The sequence below is a fragment of the Anser brachyrhynchus genome, assembly GCF_964034855.1.
Source record: "Anser brachyrhynchus genome assembly, chromosome: 1".
NCBI classification, from domain to species: domain Eukaryota; kingdom Metazoa; phylum Chordata; class Aves; order Anseriformes; family Anatidae; genus Anser; species Anser brachyrhynchus.
The window spans coordinates 196,424,027-196,447,603 of NC_137694.1; the positions used below are offsets into that span (position 1 = coordinate 196,424,027).

Consider the following 23,577-nt stretch of genomic DNA (forward strand, 5'->3'; position numbering starts at 1 on the left):
GTTGCGGCGGCCAGCCGCTGGAGGGCGGCGGGGGACACCCTTTGCCTGGTGACATTTGGGGCTGGGGGCTCTGTGCTGACCCTGGGGGCTGTTTCTTTCCTCGTTGGGTAGGGAGCAGCCCGCAGACTGGTCCTTCGTTGTCTAGTGCCGGGTCTATCTCTGCCCTTCGTCCTTCCCTCTGGAGACCTGAAGCCCCCTTCCTCACCCTTCTCCCGTTCCCATGTTCCTTATCCTGCACCTGCTTCGTCGACCCTAGTTCTCTCCCGGTATGATGGCTCCACAGAAAGCGTTTTTTTCCCAGCCTATCGCATTCCTGTCGATGCCTTCGCTTTGCCAATCCAGACCTTCCTCTCATTCTTCCTCCTCCTCCCTCTGCCAGCCTCCAGGCTTCTTGTGCTGGTATGCAGTTCTTCCCTAGCACCACCTCCTTCCCGTCAGATTTCAGTGAAATAACTTCTTTCTTGCTTCCCAAGGGTCAGCTTGGAGAGCCTTAAGAGATACTGGGTCCCTTGGCACAGGGACCCAGGCAAAACTAGGTCTATAACAACAAAAGCTGGAGGAAAAAAAGAAAAATCCTGCCTGAACAGTGCTCAGTATAGGAGAATACACGGGACAGGACTTTTCAGAAGATTTAATTGTGAAGTGATGCCAAGTCTCAGCATGTATAAATTGCATTTTTTCCCAAAAGGCTTGTAACTGGGCAAGTTTTCAAAAATGACAAATGGCACATCTGGTCTTGGAGGCCAGACCCTTCCAAACCAAATTTTAAGTCTATGTATGAAATTATAGGACACTAGAGCCTCTAAAGAGGAAGAACACCAAGGGAGCCTTCACCTGACTACATATAAATGTCTTTATCTGAGGATGCAGTCAGTGAACATTGAGACTACCATAGACAGAAATAGACAGACACTTCTTCTAAGACAAACTAGTAAGATAGTACAAATGCCTATTGAAGCTACTGCTCATTATAAAAGCTATAGGTATCTAAAATAAGGTGAAATTAATCTGATGTCGACATAAAAACTCCTTTCCAACCTTTCTCAAAAATGTCCATTTATCGAACTATTCTATGCATAGAAATGTGAGGCCTGAGTATTAAATATTACCAAACCATTCTTTATGGAAAGAGACAAACAATCCTAAAAACACAAGCTGCTCATTACTACACAGAAATTTTATTATTCATTTTTTCAACTGGAAAACATCAGCCTTTTATGTTATAGCAGAAGTACACTCTCTCTGAGGAACAGGACTGCTCTAAGCACAGTCTGTTGGTTCTCATAACACATTCTGCATATTCAAGTTTGCAATTTCCTCAAACATAATAATGATACAACCACATGGGAACTAGCTACTTTGTTCATTATTTAAAAACTGAAGATTTTTAAGCACTCTATCCTTGCACAAAGGATTATGACCAACTTGGACAGTATGGAAATGTTTGGAACAAGGAGCTGGTGTTATTATCAGCTTCTATCATGATAAAAAATGAAGAATAAATGAGGTGGTTGGCATTTTTTTCTGATTTTAATGGAATTTTTCTCCACTGGAAGAGTCAGTTCCATCAGAACCTAAACTTGCCTCAGGAACATATTGATTTTAACAAACAAGTATCAAAAGGCAGTCTTTAAATCTCACAGTTTAATTCAAGTGATTTTAAAGTGCTTCATGGAGAGTAACTGAATAATTTTTGAATTTGAGTAATTGCATTCAATAAATGTTTCTCTGAGAATGTAAAAGCATTTTACTTGGGTTTGTAAATTTTATTCCACTTCAGCTTGTGGATTACAGTTTTCATACTGTGACTGTGCTTTACATTTCTCTCTATCCAGGTTGGCAGGCATCTTTCACTGCAAATCCATCCTTTTGTTATTAATAATGGACCTTGACCTGTTCTCTCTTTCAGAAACAGTTCAGCCTGCATCAAGGCTGCATCAGGGAGAGATAATACATGGTTTGATCCATGTTAAAAAATCATGGTGACATTTTCTTTGAGCAGCAGTAAAGCTATTCTGTGGAGCAGGAGCTTAAATCCCAACGAAAACTTGACCAAAAAGAGCTTTTGAAAAATTGTTTTTCTTACAAACCAAAAGAAATATTCTTGAACCTATTTCAGCTCCTAATGTTATATCCTCTCCCCACACAGCAAAGTTCATTCCTCTCACCAGCCATAGGGCAGGAGGGCTGCCAGAGCCACAACTAAACTGCAACTGATTATATTCAGCAACAGGAGCACCAGGAAGGGCCAGTCACTGAGCCTGAGAGGAAGCTTGTCCTCTCTGTGACTGTTTTTCAGGCACCCAGGTTGTATGGGGGGGGGGGGGGGGGGGGAAGGGGGGAAGAAGCAGATTTTATTTTTTTTTAATAGAGAATGGCAAAAGCAAGATGGGGAAAAAGGAAAACAACAGAAGGATACTGCAGTGTAAAGGCAAGCAGTGGTTTGTATATAGATAGGAAATTAGGAGTTATAGGGAAGGAAGCTGGTCAGAAAGGGAGGAAGAAATGCTGCAAACTGGGACTAAAACCAATGGGATACTGTACAGATAGGAACTGATGAAGGTAACAGGAGATATGTGCAATACTGGGGAGATAGGGCTAATATCTCTGGCTGTTCATATTTTCTGATAAAATACATGGACAAATGACTGACAAAAAAAAAAAAAAAACAATCCTCCCCCCACCCCCCAAAAAAAAAAAAACCAGAAAGGGGGGGAACTGCTTATTTTCTCTGAAGGATAAAGAAGAGATAAATAAGAAAGTGCAAAATAGAGAAACACAAACTAATAAGGATCAGTCAGGTGGCAAATGGAACACTCGTGTATACTTTCTCCATTACTTTGTCATAACAGGGGGACATCTGGAGAAACAGAAAGGCAGCAGATGTAAAATCAGTAAAAGGAAATGTGTTTTTCCTGGTTGGACTATAGAACATCTTCTCATGAGGCAACAACACAGCCAGGAGCTCAGCATGACTCAAAAAGGGATTGAACATTTGCATGGATGAGACCGTGCAAAGTTACAGGCTTATAAACTGTGAACAAATTTAAAAATTTGGAAAGGATGGAAGCCCCCTGCCTCAGGATATTTGCCAGATTTAAAATGAAACAAGAAAGAAGCTTCTTCCTTGGGAACAGCTTGTGAGATTTCCAGCCTCCTATTACTCAAGGCAACTTTATCATATAATCCCATTAAACGACTCTTCTTTTTGGTGGTTGCCTATATTTATTGCCAATAATCATATATTCTTTGTGCAGGATGTCCCCTCATATGCACATTTCTGGGTACGTTTGGACAATTCTAGTGATGAGCTGGTCACTGACAAGCAACTCTTTTCTGGATGTGTCCGAAGAGTCTAAGGACCCCTGGTGACTGCTGCCGTAGGGACAGGCCTTAAACACACCATGCATTTCTGGCTGGTACCCAGTTAGAACTGCTGCCATTAGCACTCTGGAGCAGGTGTTAATTGTGTTTTAGTTCAAAGCCTGGTCTCCCTCTTACTTAGGACTGGAGATCTCATGCTGGGGGCAGACTGCTACACAGATGCCTACTGCTGTGGGTTCCTCTGCCTTACCCTGGAGAAAGCTTAACCCAGCTTCAGGCAGCACACCAGCCCCTCAGGCACCATACTCATGTCCATATGGCAACATATGGCCAAATTCACAGTAGGAATTGATGTTTGAGGACCATCACAGGAAAATGTTATTGTAGATAACTCAGTCTTCCCAAGCATGAAATTTCAGGGGTTCAGATTCAGCAAAGAAACAATGTGAGTTCTGGGAAATGTGTATGCTTAAACTGTTTGTTATATCAATGTTTTTCATTCCAGCTCGCCCACCTCTATTTCCAGCTGCCAATTACAACCCATAATGAAAGATGAATATCCTTTTGCCCTGAAAACAGGCCAGTCAGTGCTTCAGAATGATATATGGGCTCCTTACTGTGTACCAGAACAGATTATACTCTTGGGTTAGAGACAGCACATTCCACCCCAGTCCCACAAGGGTGCCTACAGTAGTGTTTCAGTTTAGATGAAGATTGAGATTTTGAAGCAAATTTCCTATTATCTTTATTTACCATGCTTTGATTTGCACCACAAAGTGGTCTCAGGGTGTGTGACCTGGATTCCTTCAGGATGAAGCTGAACTAGAAGATGTGCTCCTGGGAGTGCACTTAATGCACACCAGCTGTAAAAGGGCTCTCAGGTCATGGGATGAGCTTAGTCATAATATAAAACCTCTGAACTGTGTGTATTGTGGATGTCAGGCCCTAAATATCAACTGTTATTTCTTTAGATCTTATTTGTCCACATTACTCAATAATGTAGACGTAGATGAAGTCACTAGATTATCCAGACAGGCATAAGGGAACTGACTATGTAAAAACTACTGTCCGGATACTTTTTCAGATGCATTATTCCCAGAAGCTCGGAAAATTACAAGACACTGATGATCTATTTTTCTTCGGAGGTACCAAGGCATTTATCAACATGATATCTAATCACTGTAAGAGTGGAAAAATAAAAGTCCTCTAAGATTGTGGGCATTATTTTAGGCATCCAGTTTCTCTCTCTCTCTCTCTCTCTCTTTTTTTTTTTTTAAACTCAAAACCACTTATACTTATGATTGCTATCAGCATTCCCTTAGCAGGTAGTTACATGCCTAACTGCTAAATAGGATCTTTAATTTTGGTACAGTGCTTGGGGGATGCAAAGTATTATGTGACTGCTAAATATTATTAAGCTGAGAAGGCTGATTAATGAGGACAGCATTCTGCCTTTTAGCTCTAGGATGGAAGGGGCTATAATAGCTTTTCATGTAAAAACCTTGCGGTGAAATCCTCTTTTTGTGAATATCACAAGCTTCTGCTCATTTCTTTGTATAATGCCATTGGAGCCAAAATACCTTCTATCTTTAAGTGATTACACAGGTTATAAAAAAATGCTGAGGTGGGTGGATGGCATAGTCCTTCATAAGGTAAAGAGACATACTGGTTCTCTGGAAAATAGTCAGGAGAGCCTTGACTTCTCCTTATTTCAATATTGAGGACATTTCGTGTTTCTATTGTAACAGTATAAGTGTTTGAAATTTTTTCTAAAATTCTCTGTTCCTTTATGCTCTACTTTATAAAGAACAATTTCTAACCTGCATGGTTGTACAAACATACAGTTTGAAAGGATTTAAATATAACTAGCAAATAACAAGGAAAAAATATATATTTCCTTTAAAAATTGTGATTTCTATAACAATCCCAACATGTTTTAGGCCCAATTGCTTGTGAACAGCACTCTAATGTCAGCTGGCTATAAGGAAATGATTTTAATTAGTTCCTCGCCTTTTAGCTTGTCTTTTGATTTCTAGAAAGAAAAGCTCCGCTGTAGCTCAGTGCTCAGACCACTTCTCACAGTTTTACAAAAGAACAAGTGGGCACTGTCTCAGCGTGCTGAGGTCAGAACCAGACCCATGGGACTGATATCCAAGCACGTTCCAGTTTTACCCTAGCATTTTCACTGGCACTGTGGAATTGCCTCAGGCATAGACTGATAATGCCAGGAGGATCAAAGAGAGGTGCACTGGACTACACTATTAAATTAAGGCTATTTGACATTGGCAGAAGGACCCTTCACAAAATGTGAATAGATACCTATAAGTCTACATTTACAGACAGCTTCTCAATATTAAAATGAAGTTAAAAGTTCTCCACGTGTCTGCAGATAGAGCTATGGAGGGCAGTTATTCACAAGTTACCCACCTTATTTGCAAACATGCTCATTCAGCATGGAATACATTAGGCAGAGATTTTATTCCTTAGTAGTTTTGTGTAGTTAGACCGTTCATGAGGACAAGATGAAAATCCCAGTATCTAACGGGTAAAAAATACTGGTGTCTAAATTTGGTGATGACTCAGTTTTAATTCAGCACTACTGGACTTGAGAAAAATAAAAAAAAAAATAAAAATAAATAAAAAAAGAACCCAAAGAATTTTCCTTAAGAAAGGAGCAATAGCAAATCTATTCATTGAAATTGGGTGTGTGAGGAAAGTATGTTTTCACTTATTTTAAGGCCAAGACTTTTGACACAGTCCTGTGATAGTACATAATTTTCCAAAGATATTCTTGCATTACCACTTTGACTTCCAATAACGTCTTATCCTCATTGCTAAAAATTGATTGGATATTTTCAGCCTGAACTGATCTGCATTCACCCCAATATTCAATTCACTTAAATTTCTGCTATCAAGTTATCCTTAAAATTTCTCTTGGATAGGTTAAAAAGGGTGAGTTTACTATGAGTCTCACCAAAAAAAAAAAAATGCCATACTGAATTTACAGTCCAGATCAGTCATGGAGCCCTCGACCTTCCAATGGGTTCTTGGCCACCAAACAGACCCCAAGCACCCCCTGCCTCACTGCTTCCCTACAGAGTAGCAATACCAGACCTGTATGCCTGCTCAGTAGTACCTTCCCCATGCATGTTAGCTCCCCCAGACATAACATCACACTGATTGCTCATTGATCAGCTTAGCTCTTTTCCAGGCTGCTGCTTTCCACAGCACAATCCCTGACACTGCAAGTGTGCTTACAAGTGTGTGATCTTGCACTAAACTGTTATAAGTTTTTTAAACTAATAAAAGTTTCCTAGCAAGGGCTTTTATATCTTCTTCTGGAAGGTATAACTCTGTGAATATTTCACAGGAATTCATTTTTTAAATGGAATTTAATTTTATCTGATTATCTGATTTCTGGTCTAAAACTTCATATTGTTACCATAAAAATTAGCTAGAAAGCAAAGAATTTGTGGTAATGTCCCTCTAATGCTGCCAAGAAATATATCCTTAAATAAATACAGGTCTCATTCCAAACCTTGCTTTGGGACCTCGGGCAGCCATGAGTCAGATTTTCCATATTACTAATACTCAGGCTGTTCCAGGGGTGCCAAGCTTGGATGTTGCTACACAGCCCAAGGACTAAGTCATAAACCTTGCAGTTTTCAGTTGGAACGGTGCTATACTGTTTCCTACAATCACCATCCATCGGACAGACATCCTACCTGCCACAGTGTAGGTAGGTTTTTTGTATCATTTGTTGGTGTGCTTTTTGTGAGTGTCTCGTATGTCACATAGCTTCTGGTTTTGTAGGCTCGATAAAACTTGCTATTGTATTCTACAAATGGCTTCATCTGGCAGCAGCTGCTATCAGTTCTTAGCAGTGCTGGCATTCAATTAGGCAATGTGAAAAAACATTTCCTGCCTCCTTTATTAGTGCAGCAAGGTATTGCACCAGTGGGAACTTCTTTTTGGCCTTCCCATTGATAATAACAGGAGAAATAACAGGAATTTTCTTTGGGCTTTAATTGAATTGATCTAGTTCTGATTATCAGGATCTGCAAACCACTTCTCCAGTGTGAGGAGGATCTACTTATTCCCAGAAAATAAATAAATAAATAAATAAATAAGTTATGCAAATCTGAGGTATAGTAAGTATACACATGGGCTAAATATTCCTGCAGTTCATAAGCCTGTACTCTGTATTATATTACAGAAACAAACAAACAAAATAACTAAACCAACACATCAGTGGCATGTAGGAAATAGGGCTTTATCTGGCAGACAAATGTACACCGTGTAGCCCCACATGCTTGTCTTTGAAGCCTAAAGATGCCAGAGGAATTCACAGCATTATAATTAGAGACAGAACAAGGACACTGGGGCACTTCACAAGGCTTCAACAAAGAACAGACGGTTAAAAAAAGAGGTTCCAGATTATCTCCTGTTTGACATGGACAAGCCACTTTTCTAAAGGCTACATCTAATGCTGTGTGGCTGGAGATAAAAGAACAGCAAGCATCATTGCCACAGGTAGCACCTCATCAGATTTGTCATGTGCATCCCCAATCCTTTAATCATTATTCAGATACCACATACATACATCTTAATCGAAATTCTGCCAGAGTTAGATTAGCTGCTACAAAATCCTGAAAAATTAGATCAAATGTTCTGTGCAGGAATGCACAGTGCACAAACAATATCAATAACATTTGCATTGTTAGCTGAGGCAGAAAAGATGGGAGCAAGAAAACAATAGGGAAGCCGCTTGATCATGCCATTTGCTTTCTCAATATACCCACGGCTGCATGGGATATTTTCTGAGATGCTCCTGCTGTGTTACCCACTAAAAGAAACCTTTCTGGGAATCTTTCAGTCTATCGGGACTGAAAAGAAACAGGTTCTTGAAATTGTCAGGATTTGTAGGCAGCCAAAATGATTGCTGTTTCATGGTTTACTGGCATGTTACTTATATTCTTTCTGCGGTTGAACTTATATTTAACAGATGTATATGCAGTATGGCACTTCTGAATTCATTAGCATACTCTGTAGTGCAGGAGTGACTATGACTGCTGACTCACAAACCTTATATCAAGACCTTAGGTGCCTGAGTCCTGTTTCTCCAAGACCTGAGAGAAAGGGACATGTGATATTACTTTACAAGCAGATGATGACAGCTGCTTCCCAAACTCCTAACTCTGCTGCAGAATAAGATCAGGCTGAATATGCAGCCAAGATCCCAGTAAAATCCACCTCATCGCATCTTCTGGCCTGCTGCTTCCTGCAGCTGGAGATTCAGAATTGTTCCCATGTTTATACAGCCCCAGCTTAGTCCTCAGCTCTACGTGGCTCAAAAGCCTGACCTAGTGAGCATATTAAGAGACAGACAAAACAACGTTCCTGTTTTAGGACCTTCCCTACTAAGCTTAAAACAAACAATACCAATATTAATATTACTACTAATAATAAATAATTACCAAAGTGGCATAAGATCTCATAGCATTTATAAACAGACAATAATTCAAGCTGTAGTGAGCCCACTTTTGCCTGTGCTCTTGTACGCTGGATTACTGTGATCAATAGCAAAGAGAAAATTGGTTTTCTGAAGAATGTGTGGGGAATATCTACCCAGGGCAGGCTAATTATAGATATCTAGACTCCCTTTATAATCTGTGAAAAACAATAAATACTTTTAGGAGCAATTCATAGGACTTAGACATCTTTTTTAGGCTTGGATTAATTGGACACTTGAGGTTCTATCTACTGACTATAAATGGGGGTGTGTGACCAGATAAGATGTTAACAGCTATATTTAAGGCAGCTGATATTAGATGAGATGAATCCCTCTTAGGAATCCAGCTTCTAATCTGCATTAGTTGTTTCTGCATGTATGACCTGGCATTAGACTGTATTAAAACACACTGTTCAGACAGGCCCTACTCACCAAGTGGTGTGAAACTCAGGGGTGGTCTAATCAGTCTGCTATTATTGTTTATTTAGTTCCACTGTTTTCTGAATCACTGTGTATATTGGCTATACAGATCTGTGCAGAGTAGTACTGGAACCATTCCCATTTGGTGATGACTCCTTACGATTTGCATTAATATTTGTAATATTAAGATGTAACATTGCTTTTTCAGTCAATCCCAGCCAAGAACTGAGCTTCCTCCCCTGCTCTATGATGTTAGGAATACAGACATGGTTCTTGGCAGCTGTTCTCCTTCAGAGTGTTTCATTAACAAGATTATTACTCAAGGACCTCTCTTTTCAAGAACCTACATATGAGGTAGCAAAACGGAACGTCTAGGAGTTTTTGCAATCCCATCACAATTACCACAATCCCATCACATCAAAGGTAACTGTTGTGGTTTAACCACTTTAAGACAAAGTGAGCTCCCTAGTGTAAGCAACAATTATATTTCTTCTGAATAGTTTTTAATGTTTTTCAAACATTTTTCCCTCTTCTAATATTTCACAACTTCTAATATATAAAAGCTGTTATTCCCAATCAGCACTTTACGCCATTGTTAATGACGCCAATATTCTTTTGTTTCCAGTTTGGCTTTAGTCCTACATCCCTCAGAAACACTGTGGAATGTCCCTTCACTTAGCCCAGATGGATAAAAATTTCAGAGCTCCCTTACAGCCCTGCAGTCAACAGGAAACAAATGCCTAAACATCTGGGTCATGGGTTTTAGCAATACAAGGCAACCCCCAAAGTAAGTGTTATTCAGTGCAAGTAAAAGCTGAAGTCCTAATGTCTTCATAGATTGGTCAATTCTGAGAACCCTTGGAGTAATCAAGATTTTCATATTTCCCAGCTGAACCCAAAGTATGAGAATTAACCATGACGTTAAAAACATTGGGCCAAATTCTTCTTTAGGACACCAGTACAAACACAATAAAACTTTTATTGATTCCAAATTAAGATGAAAATATAAGCCTCCTATTGAAATTCTCATACAAACATCAAAACACAAATAACACTATCACAGCAAAACAGTTTCCTGACTGTTTCTTTGTGCTCCAGAGGTAAACGTTTTAACAAACTAGAAGTTATCTGTTCAGCTGGGGACAAATACATGGTATTTGCATGTCATAGAAATGTTGTGTAACAGTCATATTTCTTATCATGGCCTATGTAAGTGCACAAGCCACATTACCATGTGTCAGCAGAAGATGGAATGCTATTGGGGTCAGATCTATCTGTACTGTACTGATGACCATCACCAGGTGGAGCAGTGACAAGGTGCTCTGAACAAGCAGGCACAGAGGAATTAATTTAAGTGAGAGGCTGTTTCATCAGTTTCTCTGTACCATTAACACAGCATGCTGCTAATTTTGCCAAGAAATTAAAATGACTGTGTTCAAGTGGCTGCTAAATTGATCCAGAAACCTTGCATAACTTCATCCTGTGCACCTTAGGCTACTTAGCATCAACCCTACAAAGAGGCCTTTTTCTCCTCAATTGGGCAACCCTACATGAAATTGCTTTAATTTTCTGAGTCAGTGTAAGGACATAGACTGCATCCCTGGTATATTCTCATGATCCTGTTTCATGCCACAGCATGTCTGAAACTACCCTAATGGACAATTTCAGCACTCTCTGTCTTGGTAGGACTGGGCTACAGCTAAGAGCTACCCACCTCATCAGCTCAGATGAAATTCATCATGTTGTCTTAGCAGGCAAAGATACACAAAGTTATGGCAATCAAGAGATTAGCAAGTGTCTGCAAATGTTATTGCTTTTCTTTTGATCTATGAACAGGATAACCAAAATTCCAATAACAAAGTTTTTTGTTTGTCTTCTTTTAATAAATAAAAACACTAGAAGGGGATATAAACCCTCAAGTTGAGGACATAAACCTATTTTTTACATTAATGTTTTTTCACGTGCATGATACCCCTTTGAAATGCGTCCCATTTGAGTATCTGCATACAGATGTTTATGTGTGGACTAAACTCCCATTACAAACAATGGAGAGCTAGGATTCATCAGTTTCCCTCAGATAAGTGTCTGGTGATATTTGAGATGCCTCAGGATACTTAAGACTTCCACGTTGAATCATAGAATCATTAAGATTATGAAAAGACCCATGGACATCTCCTTGACTGGTATCAAGAGCCAGGTGGGTACAACGGTCAGCATCCCAAGTGGTCTGAGTGTAGGCAGGTAAAATCACACCCAGACTTTGACTGTAACAACAGCTTAGACACCTTGCTCAAATGTAGACAGATACATCTGGACACCTATATTTAGTGTCTTAGTGGCACTGAGTCTCCTGCTTTCCATCCAAAATCTGTTTGTGAGCCTGGATCCTCTGCATTCAGCTCACTAGAGATAGTCAGCAAACATGACAGCTACCTAATGATGCCATTAGTGAGAAGTACCAAGGTGACTTCGTATTTGCCACATGTGCTGTGCTGCATGCTTTAACTAATAGATGACTGTGTTCAAAAAATCAATTAATGCAGAGCCAGCTATCAGTGGATTAGTAAAAGGTACCAAATACTTCGTTACCAAAGTATAGGGGAGAGGCAATGCAAAGCAGGGAATTCAGGGTACTGCCACACTGCACCACACTGTCTTTCTCATGCCTATTATACAGCATCCGGTTTAAGGCTGCTCATCTCTTCAGTGATCAATAAAGTTCAAGTCATATTTTGTTCTTCCTAGCCATGAGCTTGCTATTTTTGAGATACTTGCTAGCAATAAATAATGCCAAATTTTAAGGAGATTTTTTTGTTCTTTTAATGCCTGGAACAGTCATTTTATAATGTTTGAGGTGAGAGTAGGGTATTAGTCCAGCAGAAAGACCCTGCAATAGTAACCAGCAAAGAGAAGAAATTGAAGCCTGTAATGAGGTGAGAAGGTACCAGGAGGAGCCTTGCATTACAGTGTCTTTCCCAAGCACAGTTGCAGTGCCCATTTGCACAAAGCAGCTACCCCTGCAGCTTGTGGATACCAGGCAGGTGGGCAGGCAGACAGGTCTGGGATATTGGGCTTAAGTGTGCGCAGGAGGTTAGTTAGGGTACCGACCTCAGACTCTCATTGGGGCTTACCATAAATTGGAAATATGGCCCCCACAGCCTGGAGTTTTATGGCTAAAAAGGGGTATCTGAATTTTGTACATCGCTTGATGACATGCAAGCCTTTCTGCAACATGCTGTCTTACCAAAAGTAGTATATACATTTTTAATACTCTGTAACCTACTTTTTATATTTTTCTTTGTTGTAGATTGGAAAAAAAAAAGAAAAAAGAAAAAAAAAGTTATATTGTAACCATTAATATACTTTTACTTTCTAAGACCAGTCAACTGGGTTTGTTTTTCCCAAAATAAATTGAATGGAAGGTGACATTTTACCATGGACTCTTTTTCTTCTGGAAGAACTTACATTTCCAAAGGAAAACTATTTCTCTTAAACTTTATGATCAGTTCTTGAATTTTACAAGAATGCGTCAGAGCATTAATGTCTCTGCCCAAAGAAGTATGCTAGAAAATAAAAAGTCTTTGGCATATCAGCTACAGTCCTGAGGCAGAAAAATAGATTTTCTTGCAACAGAAAACTGCCAGTGATAAGAAATTAACTGTGCCATTTCTTGAAGTAAATCTTACTGTATTACAGCCTTCAAAAGCTCTTGACTTAACTAGCTAATCAGTTGTGGGCATTTGAATGTATTATATAAGACTATACGTTCCTATGAGACTCATGGGTTTTGCAGTTATAGTAATTAATGCATTTATTGATCTCCAATAGCTTAAGAATTTGTATCTGTTTTAGTAATTCTTCAACTATTATTATTAATTTTCTAACACATAAGACAGTTTCTTTTCAGCCCTTAGCTTTAAAAATGATTCCAATACGCTGCAAGTTATGTTACAGCTGGTACAACAGTTTTAACTTTTTCTCTTTATTCTAGGCAAATAAAGCACTCCAAAGCTGTTATCTTCAGGACTGTATTTCCCAGAAATAACTTTATCCTGTTGCTTTTATACAATTTAGTGGGAAACACTTGACCAACATCATTCTGTTCCTCCCATTTTTGGGTCGTATCTCTGCCTGTTGGGAAAAACCTTTTGTAAAACAGCACAGGTGGAAGACTCAACCCTGGAATAGTGCCCTGGAGCAGCATGTTACCTTCCTTTCCTTCGGCAACGATGGGCTGTTTTAAAACTGTCAAAGTCTCATTCTCACTTCCAGCTGAGCTAGAAGAGGGCATTTCACAATGTGCCGGCTGGTGTATGTCTTGGTAAGCTTGAAAAAACAGTTAGAGGCCAGCTCAGAGAGCCTTCGCTTACAGCTACAACTCCTTGCAGCCTGCTGTCTCACAGTCCAAAAATAGCTTGGAGTTAGATAACTAACATTAACACAACCTACAGAAAGGATCATTGGGTGAGGAAGACACATTAAATTGTTTCATTCTTGGGATTTTTGTAAGTTATTACTCAGTACAAAAGCAGAGTTCGTAATAAGTATTATTCATAATGAATAGTTTGATCTGTTCTATTCATATCAGTGATTGGTGTGACTTCAGTTCAATTTATATACATTATAGCAGTTTCAATAAGCACAAAACCATGAAGAGTTTCCTGTGCTGTACCAAAGTGTCTAGTTCTGTAAAATAAGGACTCACGGTAGCAATCACAGTGATTTCAGCAGGATTTCCTGAAACAATGATGGCTTGTATGATGAGGTTTTAAGGGTAAACCCATGACTTCAGTTTGGCTGCCACTGACGACTTCCCTCTCAATATTTCATAGACTGTCTGACATGGAGATCCAAACATATTTTCTTTACCTCCCCAGGGATAAAAGCTTAATGATGTACAGTATTTTTACAACCTTTTCTAAATAAATAGTTTGTTATGCACATATTCTTCTTTTGGACAGCAACACAGATGTATGATTGGCGCATATTTTTCTGTTTCTACAGCTTTTCCTTGCTTTTCATTCACCTATCCCTCTGTGTCCCAGCCCTTCTCAGCTTCCCCATAGGTAACTGTACGTCAACATCTGATGGACGCAAAACCTACTCTAGATCATTATTTCCCAAGACATTTGTTCCTGGACAAAGGCAGCCTAGTCCAAGTACCTACTCTAAAGGAAGTAAAACAACTTCAACCTTTAAGGGTGTTTGTCCCACATGTTGCATAACACATACGCAATACATATGTCCCACATATTGCATAACAGAGGTCCAAGAAATTCTTTCTTAAACAATATAACTCTAAGAGAAGTGAGTTGATCTAAAGACAGTACCACTTGTATTTTTTCCTGCAAACAGGAAAACTGGTATGAAATATCCAAGTCCAGGTAGGACAAAATCAGGGTACTAAAAGGAGGTAGCATGGATTTCGTCCTTTCTGCATTGAGATGGCAAAGCCAATTCATTCAAAATATGTAGGAGGAGAAGAATGGAAAGGCAGGTGTTTGTGATTTGAGCAGCCATGAAGTGATTCCAAAGTATCTGATTTATTCACAGCACCTTGCATTAAACTCAAAGAGACAAAGAACTTCTCCTGACATCTCCTCTCACCTCTCAGGGAAGTGGAAAAAGAGATTTTTTTGCAGCAAAATGTTAAAAGGAGGCATTCAGGACACAGTTTGGTGATGCCCTAGCTAGAAACAGGCTGCTGGGCTAGAGGGATAGAGCAACCACTACCTGTGCTGGCTGAAGGACACTAGTTTCTCCTCCAGGCTTCTCATCCCATCTGATTGCTTCCTCCCCTTGGAGAGGTCTCCTGTGGTCAGGGAAGGTATTTTCTTACCACATCACTCCATTCTGCCTTGCTTTCCCTTTTGCAAGCTCTGTAGGTCTGGCTTGGAGGTGTATGTGGCCTCTGCCAGCAACACCAAGGTTGAGCAGTCCTGACACCTTGCAGATTGAACATCAAAGGTAAGATCAAGGTCACTTGATTTTCAGGAGGCCTTTGCTATTCACTTTGAGGGAGCCAAGATTTTACCCTAGGAGAACACATAGATCTGATTACATATATAATATTATACTAATATTATAATAACATAATATAATGGATATTTATATATATATAAATATATATTAAAAATATGTTAAAAATTCCTGCATAGTTACAGATTTCTTTCCTTTTTACATCACTGATTTTATTTATTTATTTATTTATTTATACTTTTTCCAACATATTGCCCAGTCTGTCCTTGCCTTTTGGTGTCCAGACAGATGTAGTCTGATTCCTAATGTTCTCAGCTTTTTATTTCTTCAGTGAGGACATTTAAAATCAGAAGATTAGCTCAAATGCTAAGAGAAGCATAAGGAGCAGCTGAATGCCCCAAGGTGCAAGGACAGGCAAAGGAAAAACAACAACAACAACAACAACAACAACAACAACAAAAACAATGAAGGAATAATATCAGGGTTCAGAGCAGATTTATTTTTTGAAAAAGTGTTTGCCTTTGTAGTGGTCAAAAGATTATCATGGTGGTCTAATGGAATTCAGTCTTATCCTTGATGTCTTCAAATATACTTGAGGCAGAGTCAATTTTCTTTATATTTAAACTATCAAAATACGTATTGTGCTTTTTTTTAAAAAAAAAAAAAGTGATCATGAGTTGTCAGTGTGCAAAGATTTTTCAGATAGGACCTCATGGCAGTGCTGCTCTCTGCTGTTGGAAATTTTGTTTAGAATTATGTTCTCCAGTTTTGTTTTTCAAGGTTAAATCGACCTTCAAAAAACTGTTAACTGTCCTTTTATTACCATTTGACCAGAGGCTTTTACTCTGTCTGGACAAGCAGAAATCCCTAAAGTGTTCCTTTTCCATGACAGATTTTTCAGGTGTCTTTTCTGAGAAGTTCTGCCTTAAAATTTGATTATTTGCCTTCCTAGATAAAAACCAGTGTCTGAATGCTAATAGTGGAATTGCTAATGTCAATACCAGCCTCCTTGTCACTTCTGAAATGTATTCAGCTAATCGTGCCTTTTCGGTTAATACACTTACATGGAACTAATAACATAATCAAATTAAAACACTGAGAGGTTCCATGTAATAAAATATATCCTGCCTCACTGTGTTTTTAGTCTGACCTTGACAGTGAGTTTTCTGCTTAAATCAATTAGTTAGATGGCTACTGTTCCCTCCAGAAATTAAGTTCTCTTTCGTGATCCAAGGGGAGGGGTGTGTGAAATATTGTTTCAGTATTTTGTCAGACTTTGTAAATCATTGCCACACTGTGCTTTTTCTTTTTTTTTTTCAGGGTACTGGTGTAAGGACAAATACCCAGTGCAGATGGGAGTGAGGCTGCTAGGTGAGGTGGGCAGGATCCATGTGAACAGCTATGAGAAAACTAAAGTAATAATGAAACAGGACATCTAAACTCCAGGAAAGGCATAGATGCATGACTAAGGACGGAAAATATACAACTTTCCCCATGGAAGTGTTCTTTAAGCCAAAAATCCAAAATTATTATATTGGCTAAAAACCAACCAAACAATACATCATAACTTGTGAAGTTTCTTACAGCTACTCAAGACCATTGCAGTGAAATCATTCACAGACCTATTTTCTTCCACAGTCTGAACTTAAAAATTGTCCCACAGTTTCTGTGAAGCACCATGAGGGAAGACATTTCCTCACAGACCTCATATTGTACCAGTCATTAAGCTGGCAAGGCTGTGGGAGAATGCAGATAGGGATAACCAAACTTATTCTCTTCTTTTACGCAATATATCTTGAAGCTCCCATTTGCTTTCTGCTTATTTTTAAGCTGGTATTTTCCATTTTCTTTGGCAGCTGCCACTACTTGCAGCAAAGAAAAAATTCTTTTGAAAATATTTTAGGCATCAAAGAAGCTATATGTCCACACAGATAGCTCTATAAGTTAAACTCAATACTCTACACACTTTCAGAGGAATTTGCAAAACATTCATTGTCAGAAAGGACATCCACTAGAAAATTAGATTTATGAAGCATCAAGCTTTAAACTAAACCTTCAAACTGTGATATTTTAGAAAATCCCCAGGCTGGACATAGAAGTCAAGAAGAAGTACCTTTAGACTTCAAAACTTAGGGCTAAGATAGAACATCTCATTCTTTTCTTCTGTCTTTTTAAACCTTTTTATTTTTGGAGTAGCTCCTAACATGTGACCCCATCATCTAACGTTACATAACCTGAAACAAGCCCTTTGTTATATTGACTGTCTCGAGCCAAAGACATGAGGAGTACTTTCTGCTGTTGGATCTGCAAGGTGAATGACTTTTTTCCTTTCCTGTGCTGAATTTCTGATACAGCTGGTGCAAACTCAGTGCAGATAGTAGAACAGCAATCTGTTCTTACAGAAAAAAGCAAAAAATGCTGAGAGTGGAAGAACATTTTTCTTATCATTATTTTACATGAAGATGCTATGATAGTAACAGCAGGATATGTTAACATGCACAAAGATTCCAACCTCTTTAGAATCTTCCCTTTATAGAAACATTTTTTGAAAGATGCTTTTCACCACTGAGCCTTTTTGAAAAAATCTTTAGAAAGGAAATCTAAGAGAGAGTTTGATCATGCATTTCAGAGACTGTAAGTCTGAGCAGAATTCCATATGCTGCTATTTCAAAAAGGCAATAAAATCCAGTTCATATTTCCCATTTTTCATTAAAAATATATAGAAACAAATGACACTGGAGAGTCATATAAAGGTTCTGCCAGTGAAGATTTCTTTCTTTTTTTTTTTTTTCTCCCCATCACTTATTCTATATAGGCAGTATATATTACAGAAAATAATTTTGAAATATTTTAGTTCTTATAACATTTATAAACATTCTTCATATCCTTTTTCATATCCAAACAAACGTACCTGGTACCATGGGTCTGCCTAGGTACACCTCTGAGAGAGGGAGACCAAAAAAAAAAAAATCTAACCAACATGCTTTAAAAATTGTAAACATCTATCAAAAGCTTGGGTTTTGCAAGTAACATACACATTTAACTTTGTTACTGGCTTACATGAGATAATTATAGCATCAGGAAGTTTTTCATGTATTTCATTATAGAAAAAACAATCAGAACTTTAAAATCTGTGATACAGGCAAACATTGACTAGCATTGTTAGAGTGCTCACAATATGCAGCAGTGCTGGACTAGTTCATACTTCACATTGCTGTGGTTAGTGTTGGAACACAGTGACTGAACAAAACAGCCTAAAACTAAAGCTAAGCATAATGACAAAATCTTTTTCATGTGAGCCTGGAGTCTCTGGAGAGGCCAACGTGGCAAAATTTTATGAAAGACAGGATACCCCACACCATTGCTCGCCAAAAGGATTTCAGTTCCTTTCAGAATTTCCACAACTTCATAAATGCGCTTTATGGAGTTTGTTTGATTGATTGCTTTGTTTTAGTTTTATTCAGAGATTTGCTTTGGAGCCTGCCAATTTATGATCGCCACATAAAATACTAACCAACTACTTGTTTTTTAGCGTAGTTCCTGGCTAAGGACCTCTTACTGCAAATACTCATACTTCTGCTGTCCTGTTTGGCATATAAATAGCAAGTTACTCAGCTCCATGGACAACAAAGATGTTCACAAAATCATGCACCGAGAGGCTATTTTCCCAGGTCTTATGAATGATTTGAACTTCAAGAATAAAATTTAAAAAATCTAAACATCCTAAAAGAAATTCTGACACTCACTTTATCTTACAGATGATGCTGCCTCTGCACTAGCTAGGTCATCCATACTTTATATATATATATGCAATTATTTATATTAGAGAAACATATAGATACTTCCAAGATTAATCACAGATTGGGCTGAGTATTCATCTATGTCCAAAGATAATACTGCCCCCTCACTCCCAAATTTCACATGTATATTATTAACACAGACAGATTGGTCAATCAGAAATATTATTCCCATGAGAACTCAAGCAGAATTGACTGCACAAAGCTAGGAGTCAAAACCAGCTGTCCTCTAGCACAGGCTTGTGCCTGCATCATGAAATTATCTTCCCTCTCTGACACTGGATTTGAGGTGAAGTGGCCGCTGCTGTGCTGTCAAGCTCTGATTAATTACCTTGTGAATTTTGTAATTCCAGGGGCTTGAGTAAGTTTGTGTAATTTGTACATAGTGTACCTAGTAAATAAAGAGTACACTGAGCTCACGAACAGGCTCCTGTTATTGTTGCACAAAGCTATCTAAACAGAGGGCTTGTTTTTCAGTTCAGCATTGTTAATGCCTTCCCTATTATTGTGCAGTGCAAGGAACAGAATGCCTTTATCTCTCTTGTTGGCTGCAGGCTTTCAGTGGAGTTTGAACACATACTCTGCTCTGCCAGTACAATCTGGTTTGCAACTTGCTGCAAACAATCACAGGTTGAAAAATGTTTTAAAAAAGAAACTTGATACATCAACCAACCTGACTCATCAACAAACCAGTTTCCAGATAGGACTTGCTGGTCTTTGCTTTCCATCACAGATGTTGGAGTCAGATCTCCCTCTGCTGCAGCGTCTTCTGTGTCTCTGTGCAGATACACCAAGGTCACCTTTTCAAACACATCCCAGTATTGCTCTCCCCCCACCAAACCCAGTGTGAGGGGACCAGAAACCCTGCACCCCCAGTCCTCCTCACCACCGAGGCATCTTGGTGTCCTTGCGCTGTCCCCCAGCATGCCATCTCCATTAATGCACCACTGGAGAAGTGGCACTGATGGATGAGTGGATTAGCAAGGCCAAAGCTTCTTTGTATCCACCAAGCACTGGCCTCCTGCGGACACACAAGCTAGATGGAAGGCTCTCTGTGTGGCTCAGGAAGGATGAAAGGGAAAAATCCTACCAGTCTAGCTAAAGAAGAGTGGTGGAAGATGCACAAATGATTTGGGTTTAAAAATAAAAATATAAAAATATAAAACCGTCTCCCCATGCCCCCTCAGAATCCCTTCCTGGAGGCTTTTCTATTGAAGATCATCTGGATTCAAAGGCTGATCCCAAGTAGCTTTTTGGCCAAATGCTCCTTCACTTGTCTTGCACCCTGTTGGGTGGAGGGGCCTTGTGTTGCTCTGATGGGTATGTAAAAGTAAGTGGCATCAGCACAAACCTGGAGTGACTCTGTCAATACCAGCAGTATATGTGAAAACACATATTAGACTCATTTTAACCTAACTGTGACCCTGTCTCTTCCCAATAGAAGCTCTCTCCGCTTAATGAGGTATGTGCCTAAAGAATTCTGCAACAAGCCGAGTGACTGCTTAACCAGGCAAAAGGCATAGAATTAAATACCAGTGGACATTTTTCCACAGACCACAAGCATAAACATCCCACTACCTACTCTGAATTACATACTTTAATTCTGTATGCATTTGGTGAGTCTCTGTTGTAAAGACTAGGAATTGTGCTGGTAGCATGATGCTCCTGAATAGCCTAGAAGCTGTCTTCCATTTCTGTATTGGTGACAAGAGGACTCAGTAGGCTGAGGTGCATTTCACAGCTTTGCATATTGTAACTTCAGACTTAATTTATCACTTCAGATACACATGAATGAGGACAGAAGACAGAATTGTAGTAGAAAGCTCTTGCAGCCTTAACTTGTGCTTCTTGTGTGAAAGAGAAATGCAAATGGCCTGCAGAACACTATTTAGCAAATAAGAGATGAAGAAGTAAGAGTGATGGTTTTTTCTTGTTTTGCTAAGGAAAAAAAAGGAAATAAATAAAAAAAAAAAACATGACCGTATTCTTGTTTATTTCTTTCCTAGTACTGGCAGGCTGTGTGGGGGATTCAGGTCAACAATTGTGAACTTGTAATAACTCTACATCATGGGTGACTACCATCTTTCACCTTGATGATAGATTACAGAAGGTGATTACAGAATCAGGCCCAAACAATTTTACGTATAACTTCCTTTCAAATTCTAATGCTTTAATCCATAGACATCGATCAAACAGCTTGACAAGCTCCACATTTGAGATAAAGGCTATGGACTTTCAAGGGAACTTTCTCCCTCTAAAGTTTCAGAGGTGAGATTCATAATTACAAGCATATTTCAAAGGGAGGGAAAAGTCTGAAGGTGTCTTTTGAAAATTAAAAGTTTGGCTTACTTCCTCCCACATGGTGAGATTAGATCCTTTATTTGTTTCCATGTGACTTCTAGCACACCTTGATACAAGAATTCTGGACTAATTCTCTGTGCTTTGTTACTTACACAAAAGCGCTAAAAGTGATTTCATAAAAAAACTTTTTTTTTTTTGTCTCTTTTTTTTCCTTCTATTTCTTCCTACACACTTTGAGCTGAAACCCTTAAAGAGCCAGCTGTCAAATAGTTTGAGATTACAACATAGGCTGTTAGAGCAAATAAGCAAATCAAATGAAACGAGAAGAGAAAATTGCATAAATCCTTATTATTTACATTGTTTTTTATACCCCACCATTTTCTACTGGTTTGACATGACTTTGTTGGTGCTACACAGGTTTATTCCTCACCTGAGCAAAAGCTACAGTCTTCCATCCTTCAGCAAGTGCTCTGGTATCAGCTGAGATTTACCTGAGTCACTCTGGATGTCTGCAGTGCACGTCTCCACATCTGAACTAGCCATCACAGTTCTTTTATAGTCAATAGACATCTGGTTAATGCAGTCAGTGGAGTTTAGATGCAATTCATGTCTGCTGAGGTAGTCGATAAACTTTCCTTGAGTAGAACTTAATTATTGAAGGAGAGCAGGACAGTTACGTTTCAGATATAGATCCCCAATGCACAAACACTATGGCCTAAGTTTAGATGTCCAGAGTCATTTTAGGTGCTCTGGTATAACCCCTGCCACCGTCTACAGCCATTTCAGAGAGGTGCAAGACTGAGATAGCAGCAGTATGGAGATGTTCATGACAGTGTACAACAGCTCCAAACAACCACAGACACCTTTGATCATGCAACCGCATATAGACCCTAAAGTCAGGTGAGATGAATTCCACCTATATGGACAAGAGAAAAAGTGAAAATGCACATGGCTTCAGTTTATGCAACTTATCAGTTTTATGCACACAGAGTCTTCGTGCCTCACACAATGACTATCAGACCTGAGCCTGTGCCACAGTACCAATTTCTGGGAATGCCCATAAAAATGTAGTGGAAATATTTTTGAACAAGTTTCTGGTTTTTATGATTGTTTTTAACTATATACATACTGCTGGATTACCTGCAAGACATAGATATGACAGGATTTTTGTTGTCTTTGGCTGTGTACAAACAGTCCTTAGAGACTGCCACTGGCTTCAATACTATCTAATCAGAACAAGGCAGGCAAGAGAGGAGGAGAAACAGAGGCACCAAGATACATGATGGATCCAAAAGTCAAGTATTATGTCAGCAGTCAATAAAAAAATGGCTTTCCTGAGTCTAATCTGAAGCTCAGGCTTTGGGCCACACTGCTTGTTCCAACCTCTTTTCTACCAGTTTCCTACCCTTACCCTTTTCCTGTCCACACACACACAGAGTGGAACAGGAACAGAGATTTAAGCCCATTCTTTTAATTTTTCTAACTTTCTTTCCTGGCACTGGCTGTACACATACACCCACTTCTTGTTTCCAGGCTAGGACATGTTTCTTGAGAAGCCAGCCAGCTCTCCCTCTGCTGAGCCCTTCCTGGCTGCCTGCTGCTGTGTTTGTCTGTTAATCACACTCTTCCCTGCTGTGAGTCCCAGCAGGCTCACTGCTGGCACAGATTTTCACATTTTCTATATTGGATAATTACATGGAAGGGCTTCAGAAAACCAAAATTGCCTTTCTGTAAGGATCTTGTTTTTATAAGGTGCTGCAGCAAGAGCTGGACTTCCAGCCATGGACCCAAAGGAAAAAAAAAAAAAAAAACACCAAGCCCTTTTCCCCTGCCCTTTGGCAACCTGAGCTCCTCCTGCTGAGCACCGGGCAGACTCCCACTGCTCAAGATCATCCCCCAGCACACCTTGATAAGGCACCCTCAGACACACTCTGCTCCCTCTCTACCTGAAAAGAAACCTGACTGCTTGAGTGAAATAGAGAAATTCACCCAAGCACTGGAAAAACGTTCATTGGAAGTCCCCAGAAGCACCCAAAATGGAACTTCAACCCCCCCCCTCCAAATTTTGACATCACTCACTGTCACAACTGATCTCGTTGCTGAGGCAATGCATGCAGATGGGAATTTCCTCAGAATTAAGGTTATAGAACATGGTAAAACTTTGAAAGTTTGATACTAAAAGACCTTAAGCAGGTTTATATTCCTAGATTTACCCACGACCCCTAATCTGCACAGACTCTGTGA

At 39.3% G+C, this 23,577-nt stretch overlaps 1 protein-coding gene across 1 annotated transcript in view; it reads right to left on the reverse strand.

Moving 5' to 3' along the window:
- Positions 1–23,577, reverse strand: part of LOC308188548 (uncharacterized protein) — a 221,349-nt gene that overhangs the window by 192,124 nt on the left and 5,648 nt on the right. The window contains exon 2 of the mRNA XM_080577754.1: positions 19,706–19,809. Coding sequence (XP_080433880.1) covers positions 19,706–19,760 — 55 coding nt within the window. The 5' untranslated portion in view covers positions 19,761–19,809. The remainder of the gene's footprint in view (positions 1–19,705; positions 19,810–23,577) is intronic.